The sequence below is a fragment of the Pleurodeles waltl genome, chromosome 3_1 (genome assembly GCF_031143425.1).
Source record: "Pleurodeles waltl isolate 20211129_DDA chromosome 3_1, aPleWal1.hap1.20221129, whole genome shotgun sequence".
Classification (NCBI taxonomy): domain Eukaryota; kingdom Metazoa; phylum Chordata; class Amphibia; order Caudata; family Salamandridae; genus Pleurodeles; species Pleurodeles waltl.
Window position 1 is genome coordinate 2,000,500,478 of NC_090440.1, and position 24,568 is coordinate 2,000,525,045.

General features: G+C 45.4%; 1 protein-coding gene across 1 annotated transcript in view; it reads left to right on the forward strand.

Moving 5' to 3' along the window:
- Nucleotides 1-24,568, forward strand: part of INTS2 (integrator complex subunit 2) — a 194,079-nt gene that overhangs the window by 100,384 nt on the left and 69,127 nt on the right. The window contains exon 19 of the mRNA XM_069226442.1: nt 11,232-11,357. Within this exon, the coding sequence (XP_069082543.1) occupies nt 11,232-11,357 (126 nt within the window). The remainder of the gene's footprint in view (nt 1-11,231; nt 11,358-24,568) is intronic.

The following is a 24,568-nucleotide window of genomic DNA, read 5'->3' on the forward strand; positions in this document are numbered from 1 at the left end:
AGCAAAGGCTATGGGGGCATTACGCACCACACCACAACGGGTAATTTTTGTTGGCCACAATTCAGGGGAGCTTTCAAACCATCCTTTACTAAGCCTCCCACGTCTCAAGGCAAGCAAGGGCACCCATTTATATATTAAAGATTCCTTCAGAGGTTCATACAGATGTGCAAACAATAAAGGCATAGGAAAGGCATCTACCTCTAGAGGATCTGCCTCTACCGCGCCCCAGTGGTTAACTACACCTTCCACTGGCTCACACCCCTCCAATAGGAGGAAGATTAAAACATTTCTACCCACAATGGTCCTATAACACCATAGATCACTGGGTTCTCTCAATTCATCCAATATGGTTACTGTATGGAGCTCATTTCCACTCCACCAAACATTCCCCATCACACTCACAGCCTCTCACAACACAGTCTCTCTCAAAAGAGGTACAATTCCTTCTTCTGAAAGGGGCTATAGAACTTGTTCCCCTCTTGCAGCAAGGGATAGGAGTATACTCCCTATGCTTTCTCATACCAAAGAAGGACTGGTCACTCAGACCTATTCTAGATCTCAGGCCACTCAACCTCTACATCCTATCAGAGCATTTCCATATGGTTACTCTCCAAGATGTTACAAGAAGGCAACTTCATGACAGCTTTAGATCTAAAAGATGCACACTTTCATATCACCATTCATCCACCACACTGCAAGTACCTCAGATTTCTCAGTGCGGTGTAACACTATCAATTCAAGATTTTACTGTTTGGGATAACAGCCACCCCCAGGGTCTTCACAAAATGTCTAGCAAGAGTTGCAGCATACCTCAGTCGACAACACATCCATGTCTTTCCCTACTTGGACGACTGGCTCATCAAAGCCAGTAAAAACCAACTATGTCAGTGACACACTTAAAGCACAATACACCTCCTTCATACTCTGGAATTTGTGATCAACTTTCTCAAATGCCATTGCCAACATTTACAGATACAGCCCTACCTAGGGGCAATTCTCAATGCTCAGTCAGGGCTAGCATATCCAACTCCAGCTCAAATTCAAACTTTTCAGACTCGCTTTTCCCAACTACAGGAAAACAACACTTATGCAGTCAGAACAGTGATGCAACTACTAGGGATGATGGCCTCCTGCTTCCCTTTGTTCCCTATGCCAGACTTCACATGCACTTTCAGCAGTGTCTTATCTCATCAGTGGTCTCAGTCACATGGTCATCTTCATGATCTAGTGTTGTTGGACCGCCAGTCACTGCTCTCTGCAAAGGTGGAATCCCACCAACCTCTCAAAAGGGTGGCCCTTTCAGGACCAACTGCCTCAGATCACTTTCACCACAGATACATCACAGACAGATTTGGGAGCTCCCCTCAACAACCTTACAATACAAGGTATATGGGATCCCATTCAACAAGCTTCCCACATAAATTACTTGAAGTTGCAGGCAGTTGTCCTAGCAATCAAAGCGTTTGTACCACAACTCTCCCACAAATAGGTTCTAGTCCGTACAGACAACATAACAGACATGAATTATCTGTAGAAACAGGGGAGACACGTTCTTCTCAATTGTCCCATCTCGCTCAGACAATATGGAAATAGGCAATTAACCATCACATTCACCTCGTGGCGGAATATCTCCCAGGATTGGACAACCATTTTGCAGACCTACTCAGCAGGAAGCAGCAACAAGTCCACGACTGGGGACCCCACCCAAAGGTCCTTCACCAGTACTTTCAAAGGTGGGGAACACCACAAATAGATGTCTTTCCCACCGCAGAAAATTCAAAATGCCAAATCTTCGTGTCTGGATACCCACACCATCAGTCCAAAGGCCACGCTCTAAGGATGAACTTGTCAGGGAGATTTGCTTACGCTGTTCCGCCTCTCCCGCTCATTCCGTCTCTAGTTCGCAAACTGAGACAAACTTTACTCACAATGATTCTTGTAGCTCCCACATGGTCACATCAACCTTGGTTCACAACACTTCTGGATCTGTCCGTAGTTCCTCATGAGAAACTCCCCAACAGGTCGCACCTTCTTACTCAAAGTCAAGGTCAGATCAGACATCCAGACCCCAAGACACTTAATCTTGCGAGTTGGTTACTTGAATCTTCCACTAGAATGCATGGACATTCTTAAAGAGGCACATAAACCTACAACTAGACAGTGTTATGCTGTAAAATGAAAACATTTTGTATTCTACTGTCGACCTAAAAACATTGACCCACTCAAAGCTTCAGTCTAAGACATTGTTATTTGCTGCATTTGCAAAACTCAAAATTTGCATACTCATCCATTCGTCTTCATTTAGCAGCTATAGCTGCTTCTCTCGTTTGTGATTTCCATGTTTAGTCATAAGCGTTGAATAGTTCCTGCAGGGACCCCAGAGCACTTTTTCCAATATGTCTTCTTAAGTGTTGTTTGCCTTTCTTCAGGAATCCCTGCATAGTCACTTAAGAATGTCATTATTGAGCCTAAAGGAGTAGGCTACAGTGGCCAAAGTTTTTCATCATGTTGATATAAAAGGTAATTAGACCAACGAGACATACACTCAAATGCATGAATATTTAGTAAAATTACAAAAACCCTTTTGTAATCTAAGATAAGGATGAAGAAGTGTATGGCAGTGCAGCCCACAGCCTGCCATTATAAAGGAAGAAAAAGGAGACTGTGGGGGTCATTACGACCTTGGCGGGCGGCCCCCATTATGACATTCCCGCTGGGCCGGCGGGCGCAAACCAAGTTTGCGCCCGCCGGCCCAGCGGGAATGAGGCCGCAACATAGGAGCCGGCTCCTAATGGAGCCGGCGGTGTTGCGGCCGTGCGACGGGTGCAGTTGCACCCGTCGCGCTTTTCACTGTCTGATAAGCTGTGAAAAGCTGGCCGGGGCCCTGTTAGGGGGCCCCTGCACTGCCCATGCCAGTGGCATGGGCAGTGCAGGGGCCCCCAGGGGCCCCAGGACACCCCTTAGCGCCAGCCTCTTCCTGGCGGTGCAAACCGCCAGAAACAGGCTGGCGGTAGCGGGGTCATAATGTTGGCGGTACGGACGCCACATTACCCCTGGCGGTCTCTGACCGCCAGGGTCGTAATGACCACCTGTGTCTTTAAGAACACCTGGACCTCCAGTATCCCATCTTGCCTACTGAGAGGCAGTTCTTTTTTCCCACTCCTGCTGACAGGACCCTGGAGCATTGAGCTCGACCTATTTAGTTTTTTTTCCTCCAAAATTGATCAAAACTATCAGTGACAACAGCTTTACTCGCCCTCTTTTACCTTTCCCTGTAGATTTTTTTCTTTTTCTGACAGGAATGAAGGCATTTTTGCTTCAAAAAATGCCTTCTCTTTTTGAACAATGCCCATGCTGTGGCAGACAAAATGCCAAAACGGAATTCCAAGACGTCTGTATCATCTACCTGCCTTCTTCACACCTTCCTGTCACATCTGTAAGACATTTTCCAGGTGCACCCTGTGAGATAGGGAGAAGATTCACCCTCAAGGGGGAGCAGAGAGACAACGCCATCAAGAAGCCAGTGTGACCTGAGTGAGGGGAAGGTCGGTATTTCACTAGAGATCTTCCCTCAGTCTCCAGTGGACGGGTGGTTCTGAGAGGCGTTTTTCTGCAAGAAAACACTTTCGGTTCCATCGACGTCTAGGAGATTGATGTCGAGAGGAGGTACAGCACCGACCTGTTTGCCATCAAAGACTGGCTTGACGTTGTACAAGGGCCAACGCTCGAAGTCAAGACACCGCATGATGTGGAAGTTCTGCTCATCGGCGCACTACTGTCTTGATTCTGATGCGAGGACAGATGCTCAAGTAGTAGCTAGAAGTAGTAGTATGCTCAGAAATCTGTTTGCTTGATTAACTATCTCATTATTGTTCTGTCTATTCCACCTATTCTGTCTATTCTATTTCAGTGGTACGGGCTTGCTACTCTATCCATCCCTTATGACTATACATGGAAATCCCCTACGAGAGAAGGAATAGTTGTTACCTGTAACTCCAGTTCTCTTGTAGAAGTATTTCCATGATAGCCATAAGCAACCCTCCCTCCTCCCCTGTGGACTAGATGAAATAATATATCAGGGTTCTCTTTAATTCAGCTAGTACCGCCTACAAAAGAACTGAGGCAACTGCCTCTCACTAGGCATGATGGGATACTGGAGGTGTGTTGTGGGATACTAGAGGTCCAGGTTTTCTTAAAGACACGGTCTCCTTTTTCTTCCTTTATAATGACTACCTATGGGCTACACTGCCCTACACTCCTTCATCCTTATCTTAGATTACAAAAGGGTATGTGAAAGATTTATTTTGTTATTTTACTAAATAGTCATGCAGTTGAGTGCATGTCTCCTTTGTCTATATTTCCCTTTTGTATCAACAAGATGAAGAACTTTGCCCACTGTAGCCTAATCCTTTAGGCTGCATAATGATTCTTAGGTGACTATGCAGGCCTTCCTGAGAAAAGGCGAACACCAACACTTAAGAAGACATATAGGAAAAGGTGCTCCAGGGTCCCCGCAGGCGGGAAGAACTATTCAGCGCTTATGACTATCATGGAAATACCCTGTAAGGAAATGGCTCCCTGTTGCAGTTACCCCCCACTTTTTGCCTGATACTGATGCTGACTTGACTGAGAAGTGTGCTGGGACCCTGCTAACCAGGCCCCAGCACCTGTGTTCTTTCACCTAAAATGTATCATTGTTTCCACAATTGGCACACCGCTGGCACACAGATAAGTCTCCAGGGAAGGTCCCTAAGGCTGCAGCATATGTTGTGCCACCCTAAGGGACCCCTCACCTAACACATGCACACTGCCATTGCAGATTGTGTGTGTTGGTGGGGAGAAAAAGGCAAAGTCGACATGGCATCCCCCTCAGGATGCCATGCACACAAAATACTGCCTGTGGCATAGTTAAGTCACCCCTGTAGCAGGCCTTACAGCCCTAAGGCAGGGTGCACTGTACCACAGGTGAGGGGATAGCTGCATGAGCAATATGCCCCTACAGTGTCTAAGTCTATTCTTAGACAAGCGTGGCCATATTAAGTATATGGTCTGGGAGTTTGTCAAAAACTAACTCCACAGCTCCATAATGGCTACACTGAATACTGGGAAGTTTGGTATCAACCTTCTCAGAATAATAAACCCACACTGAGGCCAGTGTTAGATTTATTGCAAAATGCACACAGAAGGCATCTTAGAGATGCCCCCTGTATTTTACCCAATCCTTCAGTGCAGGACTGACTGGTCTGTGCCAGCCTGCTGCTGAGAGACAAGTTTCTGCCCCCCTGGGGTGAGAGCCTTTGTGCTCTCTGAGGACAGAAACAAGGCCTGCTCTGGGTGGAGGTGCTTCACACCTCTCTCCCTCCTGCAGGAACTGTAACACCTAGCATTGAGCCTCAAAGGCTCAGGCTTCGTGTTACAATGCCCCAGGACACTCCAGCTAGTGGAGATTCCCGCCCCCTGGACACAGCCCCCACTTTTGGCGGCAAGTCCAGGGGAGATAATGAGAAAAACAAGGAGGAGTCACCCACCAGTCAGGACAGCCCCTAAGGTGCCCTGAGCTGAGGTGTGACCCCTGCCTTTAGAAATCCTCCATCTTGGTTTAGGAGGATTCCCCCAATAGGAATAGGGATGTGCCCACCTCCCCTCAGGGAGGAGGCACAAGGAGGGTGTAGCCACCCTCAAGGACAGTAGCCATTGGCTACTGCCCTCCAAGACCTAAACACACCCCTAAATTCAGTATTTAGGGGCTCCCCAGAACCTAGGAAACTAGATTCCTGCAACTTTAACAAGAAGAAGGACTGCTGACCTGAAGCCCTGCAGTGAAGACGGAGACGACAACTACTTTGGCCCCAGCCCTACCGGCCTGTCTCCCAACTTCGGAGAAAACTGCAACAGCGACGCATCCAACAGGGACCAGCGACCTCTGAAGCCTCAGAGGACTGCCCTGCAACCAAGGACCAAGAAACTCCCGTGAACAGCAGCCCTGTTCAACGACCTGCAACTTTCTTGCAACAAAGAAACAACTTTAAAGACTTCACGTTTCCCGCCGGAAGCGTGAGACTTTCCACTCTGCACCCCACGCCCCGGCTCGACCTGTGGAAAACCAACACTACAGGGAGGACTCCCCGGCGACTGCGAGCCCGTGAGTAGCCAGAGACGACCCCTGTGGACCTCCACAGCGACGCCTGCAGAGGAAATCCAGAGGCTCCCCCTGACCGCGACTGCCTGTAACAAGGGACCCGACGCCTGGAACCAACACTGCACCCGCAGCCCCAGGACCTGAAGGAACCGAACTCCAGTGCAGGAGCGACGCTCTGCCTAGCCCAGGTGGTGGCTACCCCGAGGAGCCCCCCGTGCCTGCCAGCATTGTTGAAGTGACCCACAGGTCCCTCCATTACTTTCTATCTAAACCCCGACGCCTGTTTGCACTCTGCACCTGGCAGCCCCTGTGCAGCTGAGGGTGTACTTTCTGTGCCTGCTTGTGTTCCCCCCAAATCCCCCCCCCTCCCCCCCCCCCCCAGTGCCCTACAAACCCCACCTGGTCTGCACTCCGAGGACGCGGGTACTTACCTGCTGGCAGACTGGAACCGGGGCACCCCTATTTCCATAGATTATTGCTATTTTTGTCAAAACTGTACATGCTATTGTGATTATTCAAAGTTCCTAGAATACCTGAGTGAAATACCTTTCATTTGAAGTATTACTTGTAAATCTTGAACCTGTGGTTCTTAAAATAAACTAAGAAAATATATTTTTCTATATAAAAACCTATTGGCCTGGAGTAAGTCTTGGAGTGTGTGTTCCTCATTTATTGCCTGTGTGTGTACAACAAATGCTTAACACTACCCTCTGATAAGCCTACTGCTCGACCACACTACCACAAAATAGAGCATTAGAATTATCTCTTTTTGCCACTATCTTACCTCTAAAGGAAACCCTGGGACTCTGTGCACACTATTTCTTACTTGGAAATAGTATATACAGATCGCCTTGCCTCCAGGCTGAAGGAGGTAATGCCCACGCTGGTATACTGTGACCAGTGTGGTTTCATGCCTACCCGTAGCACTAGGCACTGCATCAGACGGTTACATCTGGCCCTGGCGCACCACAAAACTCTATCACATACGCACTTGGCGCTACTCTTACTTGATTTTGAGAAGGCCTTTGACACAGTAGATTGGTCTTACCTCGAACAGGTCCTACATAAGAACGGGCTCGGACCCAAATTTCGAGGACTAGTGAAACTCCTGTACTCTAACCCGACTGCCCGAATCAGGGTGAACGGAGTAGTCTCCGACCCATTCCCCATTGGCCGTGGAACTCGACAGGGATGCCCGCTATCCCCTCTACTCTTTGCACTAGTAATAGAACCATTGGCGATATTACTGAGAAGTGACCCACTGATTGAGGGCTGGTGATGGCCCTCTGGTTCGGAGGACCGAGTGGCGTTGTACGCAGATGATGTGCTCCTGTGCATCTCTAACCCACCCAAAAGCGGCCCACGTGTCCTAGAGATCCTGAGGCTTTTCGCTGAAGCCTCGGGACTGGTTCTGAATCCAGCCAAGTCTTTGCTAATTCCCCTACATCGCTCTCGCGACTGTATAGATTGGCAACAAAACATCCCAGTGCGGAGAAATAGCTTCAAATACCTGGGAATACACATTTCACTTCTGCCCGAGTTAGCATGGGAACTCAATGTCACACCGCTAACAAAGAGAATCAAGTCCGATCTCCTGCGCTGGAGAGCCCTCCCCCTGAATGTACTTGGCAGAATTGCGCTGTACAAGATGATGATCCTTCCCAGGCTCCTATACCTCCTGCAGAACTTTCCACTTCCCGTTCCCATGAGATGGTTCAGGGAGATGGACTCCTTAGCGCGCCAATTCATTTGGAGCGGCACTCGCACTCGACTGTCGCTCAAAACATGCCAGAGGGACATATATGAGGGTGGCTTGGGCATGTCTAACATCCATTACTACTATTTAGCGATGCACGCACTCGTAATCAACGACTGGGTGGGAGGTGGGTGGACAGACCCTGCATACCAACTAGAATTACAGACAATGGGCTACCCACGGATCTTTGGCGCACTATACGGGAGCCCGATCCCCCGAGAGACCCCAGACGTGACCAAAGTGGTGCTACAGGGATGGCGGACGGCCCAGAAAGTGACTGGGTGGTGGAGACGTCTTACCCAACAAACCCCGCTATGGCATGGGAGGCAGCTGGCACAGGTAGCAGGTCTGGAAGGCTTTCTGAACTGGGACAACATAGGTATCTCCACGCTGGGTGATGTCTGGCGAGGGTCACACATACAGTCCTTTCAAGACCTTCAGACACAATACTCTTTAAACAAAACACAGTTCCATCTATATCTTCAGCTACGCCATGCCCTACTAGTTCATCTACAGGCAGGGGACATCATACCCGAGCACAGCCCCATGGAGGCCAAAGCATTGATGGGAGACCTGGGCAAAGGAGGGGTTTCCCAGATATATTGTACTCTGATTACCACTGCAGGGGGCCCCCTGAGAGAGCTTCGTCAGAGGTGGGAGGATTGGATGGGACCCATGGAGGAAATGGACTGGACAGAAGCACTGATGGCCCCACGCTCCCTTACAATGACCACACGCCTCCGGCTAATACAAACATACTTTCTTCATACCGCATATCTCACACCCGCCAAATTACATAAAGCGGGCCTCCGCCCCTCGGCGGAATGCCCCCGCTGCAGGAGTCACACAGCCGATTTTTTTCCACATGGTATGGGCATGCCCAACCATAGTGGCTTATTGGGAAGCGGTGGTGCAGGAGATCTCTGGGGTCTTACAAGTAGAGGTAAAGAGGTTGCCGTTGCCCCTCCTTCTGGGGGTCATGGGAGACACAGGGCTGCGAAGAACAGATCGGTCCTTCTTAGGGGTGGCATGCCTAGTGGCCAAGAGAGACATAATGGCAGAGTGGAAGGCCAGACTTGCTCCGACACTGACTAAGTGGAGACGGGGGGTGGATTGGTGTGCACAGCGGGAGAGACTTGTATATGAGGCCAGAGGTTGCTTACATAAACATAATAAAATATGGGGGAAGTGGGAGGGTATAGCAGGCTTTTAAGCTCTAGACTATGCGCAATGTTTTCACAGTGTATAGCGGGGCCTAGGGTTTGACCATTATTGTTTGAGGCCCGTTGGCATCATGTTGAAGTGTATACATTATTGTTTCATACAAAATCAATAAAGTTTCTTTATAAAAAAAAAATTAAAAAAAAGTATATACAGAGCCAACTTCCTACATACCCCTATGAGAGTACTGGAGTTACAGGTAAAAAACTATTCCTCACCTCCAAAACAGAAAACACATCTCTTTATTTAGAATTCCAGTTATCAAAGCCTTCATGGAAGGTCTAAAACGTCATTCCACCATCGGTTCCCACAGCACCATCCTGGAACCTTAATGTTGTACTTACTAGGCTCATGGGTCCACCTTTTGAACCCATGCATGCATGCCTGTTCACTTCAAGGGAGATAATGATGGCTTGGTGAAGTGCTGGAGGCTCCCTGAAGCTTTTGGAGGGTCCACAGTTGCAGGAGAAGGCGTTTTGTCACTATTATCAGGACGGGAGCAGGTAGGCGGCAGGGGTTTAGTGCCAAAGTCCACCTGAAGTCCAAAGTTCTTGCTTCTTTGGCTCCTCTTGGACCTTCCTCTTCTTTTGTCATACAAATCTGTTTTTCTGGTTCCGGGGGGAGGGGGCACCTAAATAGTCAATTTAGGTGCGTTTAGGTTATTAGCAAATGGGCTACTTGTCCCTAGGGTCACTACACCCCCATTATGACCACTCCCTCTGAGTCATGTTCGTATTTCTTATCACTTGCTGTGCCAGCACTACCAACCTCTGCTCCTCCACTGGTGATTTACATAATCCTTCCTAATTTACATGTCCAAAACTCCCAGGGCCTGTTCCTACTGAATTCTAATTAAGTTGCAGGGCTGCATCAACATAACAAGATGCAAAAAGAGTAGCTCATAACTGTGTCAGGTGAGACTGTTCTTTCCTCCACGGAGTTTAGCCCTGTCCCAGTGTTCCTTGTTCCACCAAAACCAAGATGGTGGAACCCTTCTTTCATGGAGCACATCAGACTGCCCACCTTAGGGGTGTAACTAGTCTGGTAGTGCAACATGCCTACTTGCATAGCTAATTTCCCACCTGTCCTGGTACCAAATGGGCCTCAGGGCAGGGGTTGGCAACTCTCAAGTCCTTTGAAGTCCCTGGCCTGGGATGCAGATTCACTAGCCATCCTGTTATAGGAGGTGATGACACCTTCATCCAGATCAGACATTATTTCTGACCGCTGAGAACGCGGGCTCTCACCTGCAGGGGGTCAGAAACGTGTGTGGTGGCAGACTGGTCGCTATCAGTCAGCCAGCACCCTAAAGGACTAGTAGGTTTTGGGGGCACTTCTAAGGTGCCCTCTGGGTGCATGTCATAGTAAATCCAGTTCTGGCATCACTATGAATTTATTAAGATGAAGTGTTTGTTACCAAACACCAAATTGAAGCCATTATGTAGCTGGGTAACTTGTATTGACGAGTGGCCAGGACATACCTTAAGACGGCTTTCCTGCCCATTTGTCATATCTTGTAATTGAACTAGACATCAAAGGGGCACATCTGCTCATGCAGAAATGTCCTCATATCAGATATAATGCACCCTGCCTTAGGGCTCTGATGCCTGCTGTAGGGGTGACTTGCGTATACTTAGATGCAGTGATTCGGGCATGGCACACAATGTGACATGTCATGTTTTCACTCATGGCTTGCACCATTGCACGCAGTCTGAGATGACAGGCTGTGTGCAACTTTTAGGTGGGTCCCTTAGAGTTGCACAATACATGCCGCAGCCCTTAGGGGCCCTCTCTAGTACCCAGGCCCTAGGTACCATTTACTAGGGACTTACAGAGGTACTAGAGTGTGTTCCAGTTGACCACAATTAGACATTTTACATTGTTTTAGGGAAACAGCACTGGCACTGGGGGGCCTGTTTAGCTGGCACCCACTGCACCTCAAGTTGAACAACTTCAATATCAGTAACCAAAAAGTGGGGGTGACCATGCCCAAAAGGGGCACTTTCCTACACATGTATGCTCAGTAACAGCCACTCAGGCAGGTATCTACATGATTTCAGAATAGTTCTGTGTGTGCTGCCCGCTGATGGTTGAACAGTTTCTCATTCTTTACAGGCTTTGGGTTATGACTGTTAATGCACTCCAGCCTTCTGTGAAGTTAGTCCGGCAGCACAAGTACACCCAGAATGATCTGATGATTGACCCTTTAATTGTTCTACGATGTGATCCAAGAGTTCACAGGTGAGTCACACAGCTTAACTGTTTAACGAACACAAATGTGAATTCACAAGATATGTTTAAAATGTTTCCTCAATTAAATGACTGAATATGGATTATATGCACCTATATTCTACCGCTGATGACCTTCTATGTAGCTGTGCCATCAGTGTGAACTGTTTTCATGATGAAAGTTTCCTTTGCTACAACAGGGGAACTGTGGAACATGGTTGGTTGGAGTTTTTTTTAACAGATAGGATATTAGCAAGTTGAAAGGTCATAACATAATACTTATGCCCCTCATTATTTATTGAACAGGATATACTAAGCTAGTATATAATACTTTTTCACATTGGTGAACTGTTGGTTTTGTTGGTATCAAAAACAAAAGTTGTGTGTGTATATGTATGTATGCATATGTGTGTGTGTATATATATATATATATATATATATATATATATATATATATATATATATATATATATATATATATATATATATATATATGAAACTGAGGCACATTATCCTGCAGCACTCAGGAGTTGGAATTCCTCTATTTATTGCCATTAATCACCATCTGCATTCCATCTTTCTCCACTGACACGTCTCAACAGATCATCTTTCTCAAAGTGGGTTATTTAAAAATGCATCAGTCCTTTCGTTTCTTTTTTCTGTTTTTATCCCCTTGAAGGACATTAGGGAGTTGTGGTACGATGTCCTGCACCTGATGTAAACTGCTGGGCATAACACAACCAGTGTAATATAATTGTGATGACTTTCACCTCAGAGGAAATCAGCTCAGTGCTTATGTTCTGAAAAGTTCATATTAATCGGTGTCACTTACAACATTTTTCATTCCTCTGAGTCATGTTTGTATTTCTAATCACTTGTTGCGCCAGCATTACCAGCCTCTGCGTCCACACTGGTGATTCACATAATCCTTCATAATTTGCATGTCCAAAACTCCCAAAAAGGCCCTGTACCTACTGAATACCAATTCAGTTTCAGGGCCTCATCGACCTCACAAGATGCAAAAAGATCAGCTCATGACTTTGCCAGGTCAGACTGGCTCTTTCCTCCATGAAGTTTGTCCAAAAGCGTATTGAAAGTCAAGATCTTTCCAGGTGCTTATATTCTTCCAGTGTCAGTCCACAATGCAAGATTAGTATCCTTGTGACGCCACCGCAGGTTAAGTATCATTGATTGCTCTTGGTGGTGGGAACTGCCTCCATAATTAAAGCCACAAACAAAAGTGGTCATTAAGCGGGTTCTCTAACTGCTGGTGCATGCGGTGGGATTGACTGCAAACCCCAACATATGAAACAGAAGCACAAAATACTGCCACACTCTCAGAAGTTGGAATTCCTCTATGTATTGCCATCAATCACCATCTGCAATCATTCCTTCTCCACTGATGAGTTTCGGTTGGGGTTTGTGGTCAATCCCACTCCTCGCACCATATATAGAAACACATCATTTTATATTTAATTACAATATGCACCTTTTTGGATACACTCTTTAGTTTACTTGCACAACATAAGCTCATATGCCCTTTGTTAAGCTGCATTTGCATAGATACATATTGGGGAGCGAATTTCCAGAAATACCAGGATCTGTTCCATACTGGTGCTGTGCGGTAACCAGATGTAGCAATTTTTTCTCACCCCATATAGGAAACAGGGTATTGCTTCCCAGCCATTTGTTTAGGTTTCCTTTCTTTAAAACATTCATGATAAGCATGAGACATGCCACCTGAGTACCAACCTGCTTTCTAGAGGATCTAGTAGCTGATATCCAGTATGTTAAGACACAGACCAAGTACCGCCTAAACTGGTCTTACAGTTCTTAGAACAAGATTAGACCCAACAGTGGGTCAGTGCCATCTGCAGATTCTCCTGGAAGTACCTACAAATCGAATTAAAGACTGGACATACTCAAATAATTTCAACCTTTTTATTTTGTGTGGTGGTGTTTTTTTTTTATTATCCTCTCTTCTATTCGTGATGGTACCTATTCAAAGTACAAAAGAGAGCCTTGCAATTGGAGTATCTGCTCTTTGCTTCAGTTTTTGTTGTCATGGCCTTTGTCATGCTATGCCTGAAAGACATATTCCTAAAAGTACATCATGGTCCAGTGTTTATCCAACACGTGTCTGCGTCCCTCTGTGGCCAAAAATGCATTTTTATGTATCTATGTATATGATATTTATATAGCCTAAACCTAGCAAAAAGGCAGTGGAGAGCTGTACATGGTCAAAGACAAGCTAAGAGCCAACAAGTAATAGGAGGGAAAGCTGGGTTGTGGACCATTCCGTCATTATTATTTAGAGATGAGTCTTCAACTCTTTACTAAATTAAAGCTGCGTTGGGGCAGTCCTGTTGGATACTGGGATGTTGTTCCAGATCCTGGCTAGATGTGTCATAGATGGAAAAGGCCTTTTGCCTTGTTTTTGTTTTTTTACACTTCATGGTCTACAGTCTGATGGTGACCTGGCTGCGGGTGTGCTGAGATCTACTAAAGATGGTGAGCTTGTCTGCAAGGTAAGGGGGTATGCAGCTGTTTTGAAGCTGATGCTGGCCAGCAAGGGGAGTCAATGGAGTTCTATCAAGATTGGGGTGATGTGATAATATTTTGTCAGTTCCTGGATATGAGGTATGCCGCAGCATGTAGGATACCCCAAAGAGGTGCAAGTAGAGAGTTTGGGAGGCCAAGTAGTAGGACATCACCACAATCCAGATACACGAATATGAGTGTTTGAAAAGCAGTTCTAAAGTTGCTTTTTGGAAGAAACAGTTTGACTTCTTCTTTAGATGGGAGAGGTGTACCATGCCATTTCTATTTTTTTGGCCAGTGTGTGCCTTGAGGATGAGGTAAGTGTCCAGGGTGAATCCAAGTGACATGGCATTCAGAGAGTTTTGAGGTTCAAAGCCATCAAGGTTTAGATCATTGCACCATGGGTGTACTGTATCTTGTTTGTTGTTGGCAAGTAACAGGAATTCTATCAGAAAGGTTGGTTGTGCTTCAGGTAGGTGCTGGACAACATGCCTGGATGATGTGGAAGCAGCGTTTCTGTCTGAAGCAGAGGAGACTTTCAAGTAGAGCTGTGTATAATTGGCATATTGGTGTGTCGTGATTATATTATCTGTGAGTAGAGCACCAAGCAGCTCCTTGCAAAAGCTGGTGATGGTGAAAGTGTAAGGATACCATATCCGCACCTTTAATTCCCTATTGGCAGTGGGTATGGAATGGTGTGGGCAGTGATGACAGCCCTACAGAAGTTAGAGAGTAGAATCAATAAACAAAGGTAGGCATAGAGACGCGGTTGCTGGGAGCCTTTTGTGCACTGGCAATATCATCTTTGAGAGATGCCTGTGGTGCCCCAGCACAAATTGCATTTGTCTATAGCCCTTGACACTAAAGAGCATTCTTGAAACTTTCATTTTCACATCACAGGATGACATTTAAAATCCTGCTGGTTTCACATTGGCCGCAACAAAGCACAAAGGATCGGGCATTTGTAGCTTAATCACACCTTGATAGGTGATAAACTATTAGTAGTCGAACTGCTTAAAATGCCCTATCTAGTCCTGAAAAGAAATACTACTACCAACAACTCCAAAATGTAGTGTATCAAAAGGTAGGTCTTGAAGTTCAAGTAGAAAGGCAATTCTGAAAGCCATATACCCTTTTGAAATATGTTTTTTGCAACTTCTTCTGTGGCTAGTAAAATACATCACTTGCAAATGTTAGTTAAAAAAGGAGGGTGCTTTGAATGCTTTTTTTAACAACATTGTTTTTAATTACTGCAGTTCCTGATGGTTGTAAATAGCAGTGTTCAGTGTACCTGGCTCTTAAGCAGCAGTACTTAGCCCTTCTGGGACTTGTAGTTTTGATTTTAGCATTACAAGTATAGGATTGAGAATTCCAGCATGCAGAGTAATGTTGGCTGTATAAAAAGAAGTATTGCTTTTTTATTGGATTACAAACACAATCCACAGATGGTCAAAAATTAAACTTTTTTTTATTTTAAGAGTCTTGGTATAATCTTACAAAGCATATGTAGCACAGCATAGGTCATTTCTGTGATTTAGAAAATATTTTGGTGCAAGTTAGGCATTACAGGTTTTTGTCGCTCTCGCTATTCATTGTCTGGCTTGGCCACCTCTATTTCTGGTGCCACTAAAATTTACCGGAGACTGTTTTTTCCAGTATTCGCAAAATACACTCACAGACAACATATTTGTAGCAGATCATAAATTGGCAGAAGAAAGTACCTAAAAAACATTTCAGGTCTCAAAGATCGCCACTCTTGCATTTCTCAGATTTGTCAGGCAAATTTTTATAGTGCTGAAATGTATCACACAAATTGAAGCTAATGTCTCCCACTGTCCAACTTCTGTATTAGCATACAGAGTGGAGGAAGAAGCCATTTACTAGCAAGACTAAGCAGATTTTTGTCTCTTTTTAATGGACATCTGGGAAATACAGGGGCTCAATGAGTGGGGGGGTGCAGGACAGACAATTAAGTCTCTCATTTAGCTGCTTGCTTTGACTATTGACTGAGTAGTGTCACTGTATAGGAGTTTGTACTTACTTTAATCTTTCCTTCATCTGTACTGCTGCTTTAAAACAACACTATTAACCCCTGCCTGAAAGTTACCTCATTCTTCCTGCTATACAAGTGTTTCCCTCGCTGTGACAAGCTCTCGATTTCTGCCCCTTGATTACACTTTTCATAACATGTTGGTATGATTGTGGAGACCCATTATTGTTAATCACACTCAATGGGTTCTGTATCTCTTCATTCAAGCCCATTTCCTTTTCCAGATCATTTCCGGTATCAGTTTAGTTCAAATAATCAAAGACTCAAAGCCCCATAATGTAGAATATTTACAATGAAAGCACTAAGGGGGGCACCAGAGAGCCGCAACTCAAGGTGGACACTTTAATGTCGGGCTCTGCCAAAGGGAAAATAAATTCAACATGATCTTGGTAAACCACAGCTTATGACCACTCTGTGTGTACAGAAAATTAACTGAGCATCCCTCTGAGGCAACTCAAACCTTGATTTGAGACTCTGTGGCTGCATCTGAGGTGATGAGTGCCTACTGGCGCTTAGGCCTCTGTGCGACATACACAAGATGGCAGCCCCTGCCCTTGACTAACCTTCGGGTCACTAAGCGGGGTCTGAAATGAAATCAAACGGCAGAGGCAAGCTCCTGGTGCTGAGCCCGCAATGGGGAAACCTGACAGTAAACATGCCAGGATGGTGATCAGCTAAAAGAGAGCGGCTAAATCTCCAGATGGCAAAAATGCAGGGTTGACTTTGGAGGAGGGAGATGCGGTCTCTCATGATTGCGATAGCAACATGTGGGTGATTTTGCTCAACAAGCAACAAAGCCTGAATTCCCTAGACTCAAGGATAGACTTGCTGGCAATCAGAGTTGACCATATAAATATAGACTTTTTAAACAAGCCACCAGACACAACATTACAGACCATCGCATCTCAGATGGAGATGATCAGTTAGTCATGCATTCAACTAAAATGCAAGCACTAGAAATAGACGTAACAACCATACTTACCAAGAGAAAAGACCTGGAAGCCATCTCCTGAAGAAACAACCTAGAAATTGTTGGCATGCTGGAGTCTACTACCGTTGGCTCACTGGAGATCAATGACGATCTTAAGGACAGAGGCCTTGCATGGTTTGGGGACTCACATAGTGAATATTTGGTATAACCAATATCAAAAAATGATATCAAACGAAGCATATGCAAACTGCCTGGCAGTAAAGCTCCTTGCAGCAGTGGCCTCACATCTTGAGTTCTGATTTTTTTTAAAAACTATGATGCTGCACCTTTTACGACCTATGCCCAGTTAAAAGCAACCGTGACAATGTCACCTACAATGTGTGAGGCTCTCTTAATAACACTCCTCAAAGCAGATGCTTACCCTGCAGGATTCTCCTCTGACTGCCTGCTAAACTGGATTACAAAAAACTTGCTAAAGTTTTGGTGGTGCACTTAATGCCACTGATATGTCATATAGTGCTACCTGCGCAAGCCAGATTTGTTTCTGGGGGCTCAGCATGATACAACTTGCAGACATTATGGTCTATGTTTTACCAACTAAATGCAGACTTACAAGCAATGGCTGTGTTCTTGGACACGGCCAACACATTTGAGTCTATTGAATGGAAACACATGTTTAAAGGACTTGAACAGTTCGGCTTGGGAGCCATATTTCTCTCTTGGCTGAGATTACTATGTACCCAGTCCACAATGCAGGTGCTTGTTAGTAACACGTTCTTTAGCTTAGTGAATGTATTTCAAGGCACTAGGCAAGGATGCGTGTCATCCCCATTCATTTATGCAACTGGGAAAGAACCACTAGCCAGGTGGCTCTGCTAACCTCATGTCCATATTAGGCTTTATTTTATGTCTCGCTGGGTGCTTAGATCTCTCTATTCTGCTATCCTGATGATGTCCTGCTGTATTGCTCTGGCAGAATTTCACCCTTGATCAGGGTATCCTTGAAGTTCAACAGGATATCTGCTCTCAGTACTAGTTGGGACAAGTCACTGCTACTCCCTCTCACGCAGTTGCCGACAAGAATATCCACTGATCTGGCAGTCAGACTCTGAAATATTTAGGAATTAAAATCCACAGGGAGATAGTGATGATAGATACTAAAAGACAACTACAGAGAGGCTATATCTAACCTAATGGAACAAGTGAATTGATGGATGAAGCTACCCTTGACAATTCTAGGTAGAATTGTCTTAGTAAAGATGGCTGTCCTCACAAGATTTCTTTATGTATTCCAAAATATACTAATTTACCCAATGCACTAATTTTTCACTACATTGTAAATGACTAAGTAGGCTGGCATGTGGTAGCAAACAACCTAGAATTTAATTAGCAAAACCTTTGAAACCCTATGCAGAGGGAGAGCTAGAAACTCCAGATTTTGAATTATACTACTTGCATGCACAAGTCACCCACTGTTGGTATCGCACAACAACTCTAGCACCACACATGTTCGAAGCAGACATAGTAGACTCATACCAACTGAGTGCAGTGCTGAGCTATCCACACATCCGGAGTACTGGTGATATTGATCCAGTTAAATGCAAAAAGAACAGATATTGGACGGAATGCTGAACAAATCAGTCATTCACCCCAGTCATGGATCTAGGTTAAATCCATGTATTTTGTGTGCTCAACATGCTATTCCAGGTTGGACCCAGCCTTGGGCAAATCAGTCTTGACCCTGCCCCCCATGGGAACAGTCCAGCCTGAACTGCCAGGCCAGGTCCTCCTTGGACCAGAAACCAGTATCCTGGGACCGGTTTTGGGATATTAACCCGCATCAGCCAGGCTAGCTTGAATCCAGTGGCATATTGAGCACGGTACCCACTTCTGGGCATACCCTTCCCACTTAAGTGACAAATGCATAAAGATCAGATGATGGACAGAATTCTGGCCAAATCAAACATTCACCCCCAGTCACGGATCTGGGTTAAATCATTTTTTTTTTTTTGTTCGCCATGGCATTCCTGTTTGGACCCAGTCATATGTAAATCAGTCTTGACACTGCTCCCCATGGGAGCAGTCCAGCCTGAACTGACAGGCCAGGTCCCCCATGGACCAGAAACAAGCATCCTAGGACCGGTTTAGGAGTATCACCCCTCATCAGCCAGGCTAGTTTGAATCTGATGGCATACCAAGCATGGGACCCGTGTTTGGGCATACCCTTCTCACTTAGGGTGACAAATGAACAGATGATGGCTGAATGCTGAACAAATCAAACATTCACTCCCCAGTCATGCATCTGAGTTAAATCCATCTTCTTTTTTTTTTGCTCACCTTACCGTTCCAGTTTGAACCTAGCCGTATGGAAATCAGTCTTGACCCTGCTCCCCAGGGGAGCAATCAGCCTGAACTGCCAGGCACTGCTAAGGCCTGGAAAACAACTTTACAACAAGCATTTACAATGCATCGGGTCTCGCGTTTGCTCGTGTTAGAGCCGATCGCGTTGTAAACCCCTAACCCGACTTTTCACCTATCGGGCAATAGTGCATTTATGCACGTAACCCGAAAACGTGAAATCAAGTAGGTAAAGCGCTCGACTTCTGCCAAGCGAGATCGGGCTCGTAAATTAGTTAAAAAAAAAAAAAAAGTCCACGAGCCCGATGGAAAACAGCGAGCCTTGCATGTTTTCTGTACTTGGTCGCTGCGCTTGCCACCGGAAAAGGCATGACATATGCGTGCCTCGACTAATGAAAGCAAGCAGATTTAATTAGGGAAGCCCACGAACCAATAAAAGGCACTGACGTGAAGTTGACAGGGCTCGGAGCCCTTTTCTTAATACATAAGAGTCTCCCTGCTATACGCATGCGCGAGCGTATGCAAAGCAGGCTCGACCCTAAAAAAGCAGAATTACAAGCACTACATGCACTGTGCATGTCACTGATAGTCATGCTATTCCACTGACAACCGAGCCTAGGGTGCACCAGCAGCTAGAGAAACTAGGTAGACAAGTGACTAGATGTATTTTTGTTAATTAAAGGTCAAGACTCGCTTTCAAAACTACATTACCACAGGAACCTCTGGTGGTCCTGGCACTAGCCTGTATCTGCATCACTGAGGATCCATCCCACATTGTATCTCAACTTAAAATGTCACAAATCAGCGAGCTGAGGTGTCCATTGTGAGCTGGGAGGGGATCTGGGTAAATGTTTGACTTGTGCTCAATGGAAAATTTGCTGTGACTAGAAAAACAGCTTACGGTAGACACAGAGCAGTGCATTAAAATTCCTTCATAGGATCTTTCTTACACCTAAAATATTAATGATTAGGGGTCTGTAACAAGATGCCACCTCTAGCAGATGCGGTAACAACTAAGCAGATTTTATGCACTTTGCATGGTACTGTCCATGCATAGTTATTGTGGAGAGCTGTATTTGGGGAGCTATCAGAAGTGACTGCACTAATGTTGAAACTGTCCCTGTTGATGTCGCTACCGGCCTACATGCACAACCTAACCCAAAAAGCAAGGAAATATACAGCATTGGCCTTACTCCTGACCAAAAGACCTGTCAGAATTCACTAGGACTCCCATTACAATCTCTGGTTTAATGCAGTGACCAGTGCAAAATATATTACACATTGCTTCCAACCCAGTCGAGACCCTTTGAATACACAAATGTGGGCAGAAGTTGATATTTAGAAATATTTAAGATATTAATTAAGTAAGTGAAGGAGGTGTAGTTATCATGCTCTGTGTGGAATAAGTGTTGGATCCTGAAATATGTTACATTCTAGCATATGATGTGGGATTGCCTGTGGCAAATCCGTAATAGGGTGCATGCACTATTACTTGCAGATATGCTGTCCAAGCCATTCTGGAAACAATATATGTACAGATGCAATCAATCAATCAGTTTTTTTTAAATCGCAGCTACTCACCTGTGAGGGTCTCAAGGTGTGGGGGGGGGTGGAGGGGGAGGAGGGAAGGGACCTCATCCGAAGAGCCATGTCTTGAGATTCTTCCTGAAGATGGTGAGCAATGGGCTTTGTCTGAGGTGCAGGGGGAGGTTGTTCCAGCTCTTTGCTGCAATGTAGGTGAAGGATTGTCCTCTGGCAGTGGTTTTACAAGTGCAGAGTATGGTGGCCAGGGCCATCTGGGCAGAGCGGAGGGATCTGATGGGGGTGTGGAAGGAGACACCGTGGTTCAGGTAGGCTGGTTCTGCGTTGTGTAAGACCTTGTACATGTGGGTGAGTAGCTTGAAGGTGATTTGTTTCTCTTGTTTCGATTGTATAATGTGTGGTCTAAACAATAAGTTGTATGGTCCATACTAATGTTACAGTATTTCTGCAAAAACTGCCTTTTCTCAAAGATTTTACCTGTTAATGAAGTTTAAAAAAAAATATATATATGAAAACCCTCAACTGGAAGCATGTTAATATTATTAATATGTTCCCCGATATCTGGGTGTGCCCCATATACCTGGCAGCAATTTATAATGCCAGTCCTGCGCTTCAGCTGTAGATACCTTTGAACCTTGACCAGAACATTCAGCAGTAGCAAAGTTGAATATATTTCCAAAGTTGTGGGTTGCAGGACACTCCCTGTGGTTCAGCTCCTCCATCCCAGTCACGTTGTAAACAAACACTGGCCCCACGCAGCTTACAAAGAGTATGTGCAAGGCTGTGAGAGGAACATCTAGGCTTCACATCCAGCAGGTCCGGTCAGGGCACCAGTCTGTCTCTGAAGACAGACAAATCACGGTAAGTATAAAGATGAGGAGTGGAAGACAGAACAGCCACGTGAACAAGTTGTAAATTTATACTCACCCCGGTTCTCACCTTTGCAGAGGAAACCACAAATCGCTGTAGTAATGATTTATTTAATAACACGTTTTATTGATTTTATTATAAATGAGAATAGATAATCAATGCAGTGATTAGTGTAGTGTAGAAGGTCTTTAACAGGTAATACAGTCACTGAGAAGACACGTTTCATACTGAAACAGCAGTTGTATATGTACTGACATCGATACTTAAGCATCGAGTTCCACAGAGTCTAGCTGAAGTGTCCTGCCATGGATCCCTTATACTATGGTGTTTGGCAGGGCATCCTCTTGCTCTGTAAATTACCTCGGCCTTGGCACATTAGTTTGTGTCCCACAGCCATTGTATGAAGGGGAGATTCGCCTGAGCTCCAGTGACGTGCAATATCTCAATTGGCCTCCCACCCCTCCATAATTTGAGGCAGACCACATTTAGGGGTACGTGCTACAGGATACTTCAGTACCCTTGGGATAGAGAGAGAGTATCCTTTATATGTTACCAAGAAGGATGTATTACTGGGCAAGCCCAAACAATGTGAAGAAACCCACCTGTGCGTGAGCAATATCTCTAACAGATCAGTGTATGCCATCTATCCACCTTTAACATTTTCTCCGGGGTATAGTAAACTCTGTGCACCAGGTCAATTTTCCTTACCCCATCAGCTAACAGTAAAGGCAAAACATAGAAGAGATAGAGGACAGCCCGGTCTTGCCTCTCTCTTGATCAGCAAAGTCTCTAAGCAGGTGAAGTTCACTCAGGTCAGCTCCCAGGGTTTGTCCTTATAGAACGTGGACATAAGAAAGGCACTACAAGAACTCCCACCTCAAGGAGTTAAAATGCTCTTTTGAAATTGACCAAAATGAGGACTCCAGGGTCAAAGAATTTGTGAGTGAGAGCTAAAACGATTTGCATTTTTTTGAGGCAGTAGGGTGCATTGTGGTCCGTCATAAAGCCCTTTTGATATGGATAGATCACTGCGGAGATAACCTAGTTAGTCTCTTTGTCAGTCAAAAGCTTAGCTTCTGTATTGATGAAATAGAGCAATATGAGGAGCAGTGATGAGGAATTCTCCCTAGTTTCTGTATTGTGGCTTCCAGTAGATCTCTGAACAGGGTAGCATCCATGTGGGCTCAGCATGCATGTTTAGTAGGTGAGGGATGAGGAGGGTTGCTTGTTTCATAAAAAGTTTGACTGGAAGGCCTTGGGGCCTCACTGCCCTCTAAGTTTGCAAAGTTCCTTGCGTCTTTACAAGCACCTCTTTGGACAATAGGAGGTCAGAGGTCTCTCAGTCGCAGTTTGACAGGTTTCAAGTCAGGAAAGCCCTTTTCAGGGTGATAGCATCCTTCGATCCAACAAGTGCAGCGTAAAGGGTTTTATAATAATCTTTAGGGCCAAAGGTAATATCATAAGCCCATACATCTGTTGACCCAGAGGGTGGGGCGGTGGCATCAGGGCAGGTAATGAGTCTCTGTGACTTTTCTGAAGGCTGCCTCTTTGTTGGTGAGCTTGAAAAGAAGCTGTCACCAGACTTAAATCATCCTAGTCTGTATATGTGCACCCAGGAAACTACCAGAAGAAAGGATTTAAGGAGCAGAATTGCCAGTCCTTTACATCCCTTAGTGAACCTTCGTGGTGTACTGTTCTACCCATAGCTTCCTAGGGAATTGCAGTTGCTGCCCCTGTGTACACTGCAAAACAACAAGAGCATTTTCTAAACAAAATCTCCCCTACCCTCCCAAGTGCCTGCACCCCACACTTTCACTCTAGAAGTGTTGGTTGCTCCTGAAATCCTTGAATTATGTAAAAACCTGAAAACCTGTATGCATGGGGAGCAGGGCCACACCCCTGTCCCTCCCCAAACCCCTAAATAATGAAAGGAATAGAGAGAGAGCAAAGCCTAGTTGTATATGTATTAGGTGGTTATGCCTGTATACATCACATGAGGTCCTCATCTCAACAAGGACCATGGAAGTCTGGGCTTCAGCCAGACTTCATATTACTCTAGTTGATCACCCTGGAGGGAGTCTGCTGGGCTTCCTACCAGAAATATGAATGAGTGCGGAAAAAGATTTTGTAGCGACAATAGGGGGGGAACTGAGACAACAGTTAAGAAGCAGGAAGCACAGTCTCAAGGCGTTTCAGCTGTGGACTCGGTGCAGTAGATCCTTCACGCTCCAAGGGGGCTTCTTCCTCTTCACGTTCTCCCAGGCTACTTTTGATCTTCATTATTACTGAAAGAGGTGGACATGACATAGCATCAACATCACCTTTGTTGTCCTTGCTCTTTGGGGAGCACCCTCTGTGTGTTTTCCTCCCAGGGAGGTACTTTTGAGCTCCCTGGTGCACTGGGTAGAACGTGCCAGTATTCCACCTAGTCGCACAAAACTTCCTTGGTTTCAAGGAAAATTTACTTTGAACCTAGCTACATAGCATGCAGCTTTTGTTTTTCCTTTTTTTATTTTTTCTTAAATACCACAATCAAGACATACCTGTTGCTGAATGAGGCATGTGTAGTCTGGTAACAGTAGCACCTTGTTGGGGTGAAGACTGCCTCGTAAACTTGGCGACACTGTAGAGAATCTGACTCTTTATCTCACTGACTGGGTCTGCTATGTTTCAAAAGTCCTGGTGGAACAGCTGCATGTCTAGGTGGACTTCTCAGATTTTACCTTTAAGAGGTTCTTGTCTACTTAACAGTTGGTAGGATTGCATCGGTAAAAGAGGATTTATGAGTGTAGGCCCTTCATTTGTGTCTCCACCTAGAGTAGCTTTCAAAGTCTCTGGACCATGGGTGGAGTTGGCACATTTGTCTAATTTAATTTGTTGTGACACTGCCTCAAGGGAGCGTCTTTTCTATGAGCCTCAATGGTGGAACTG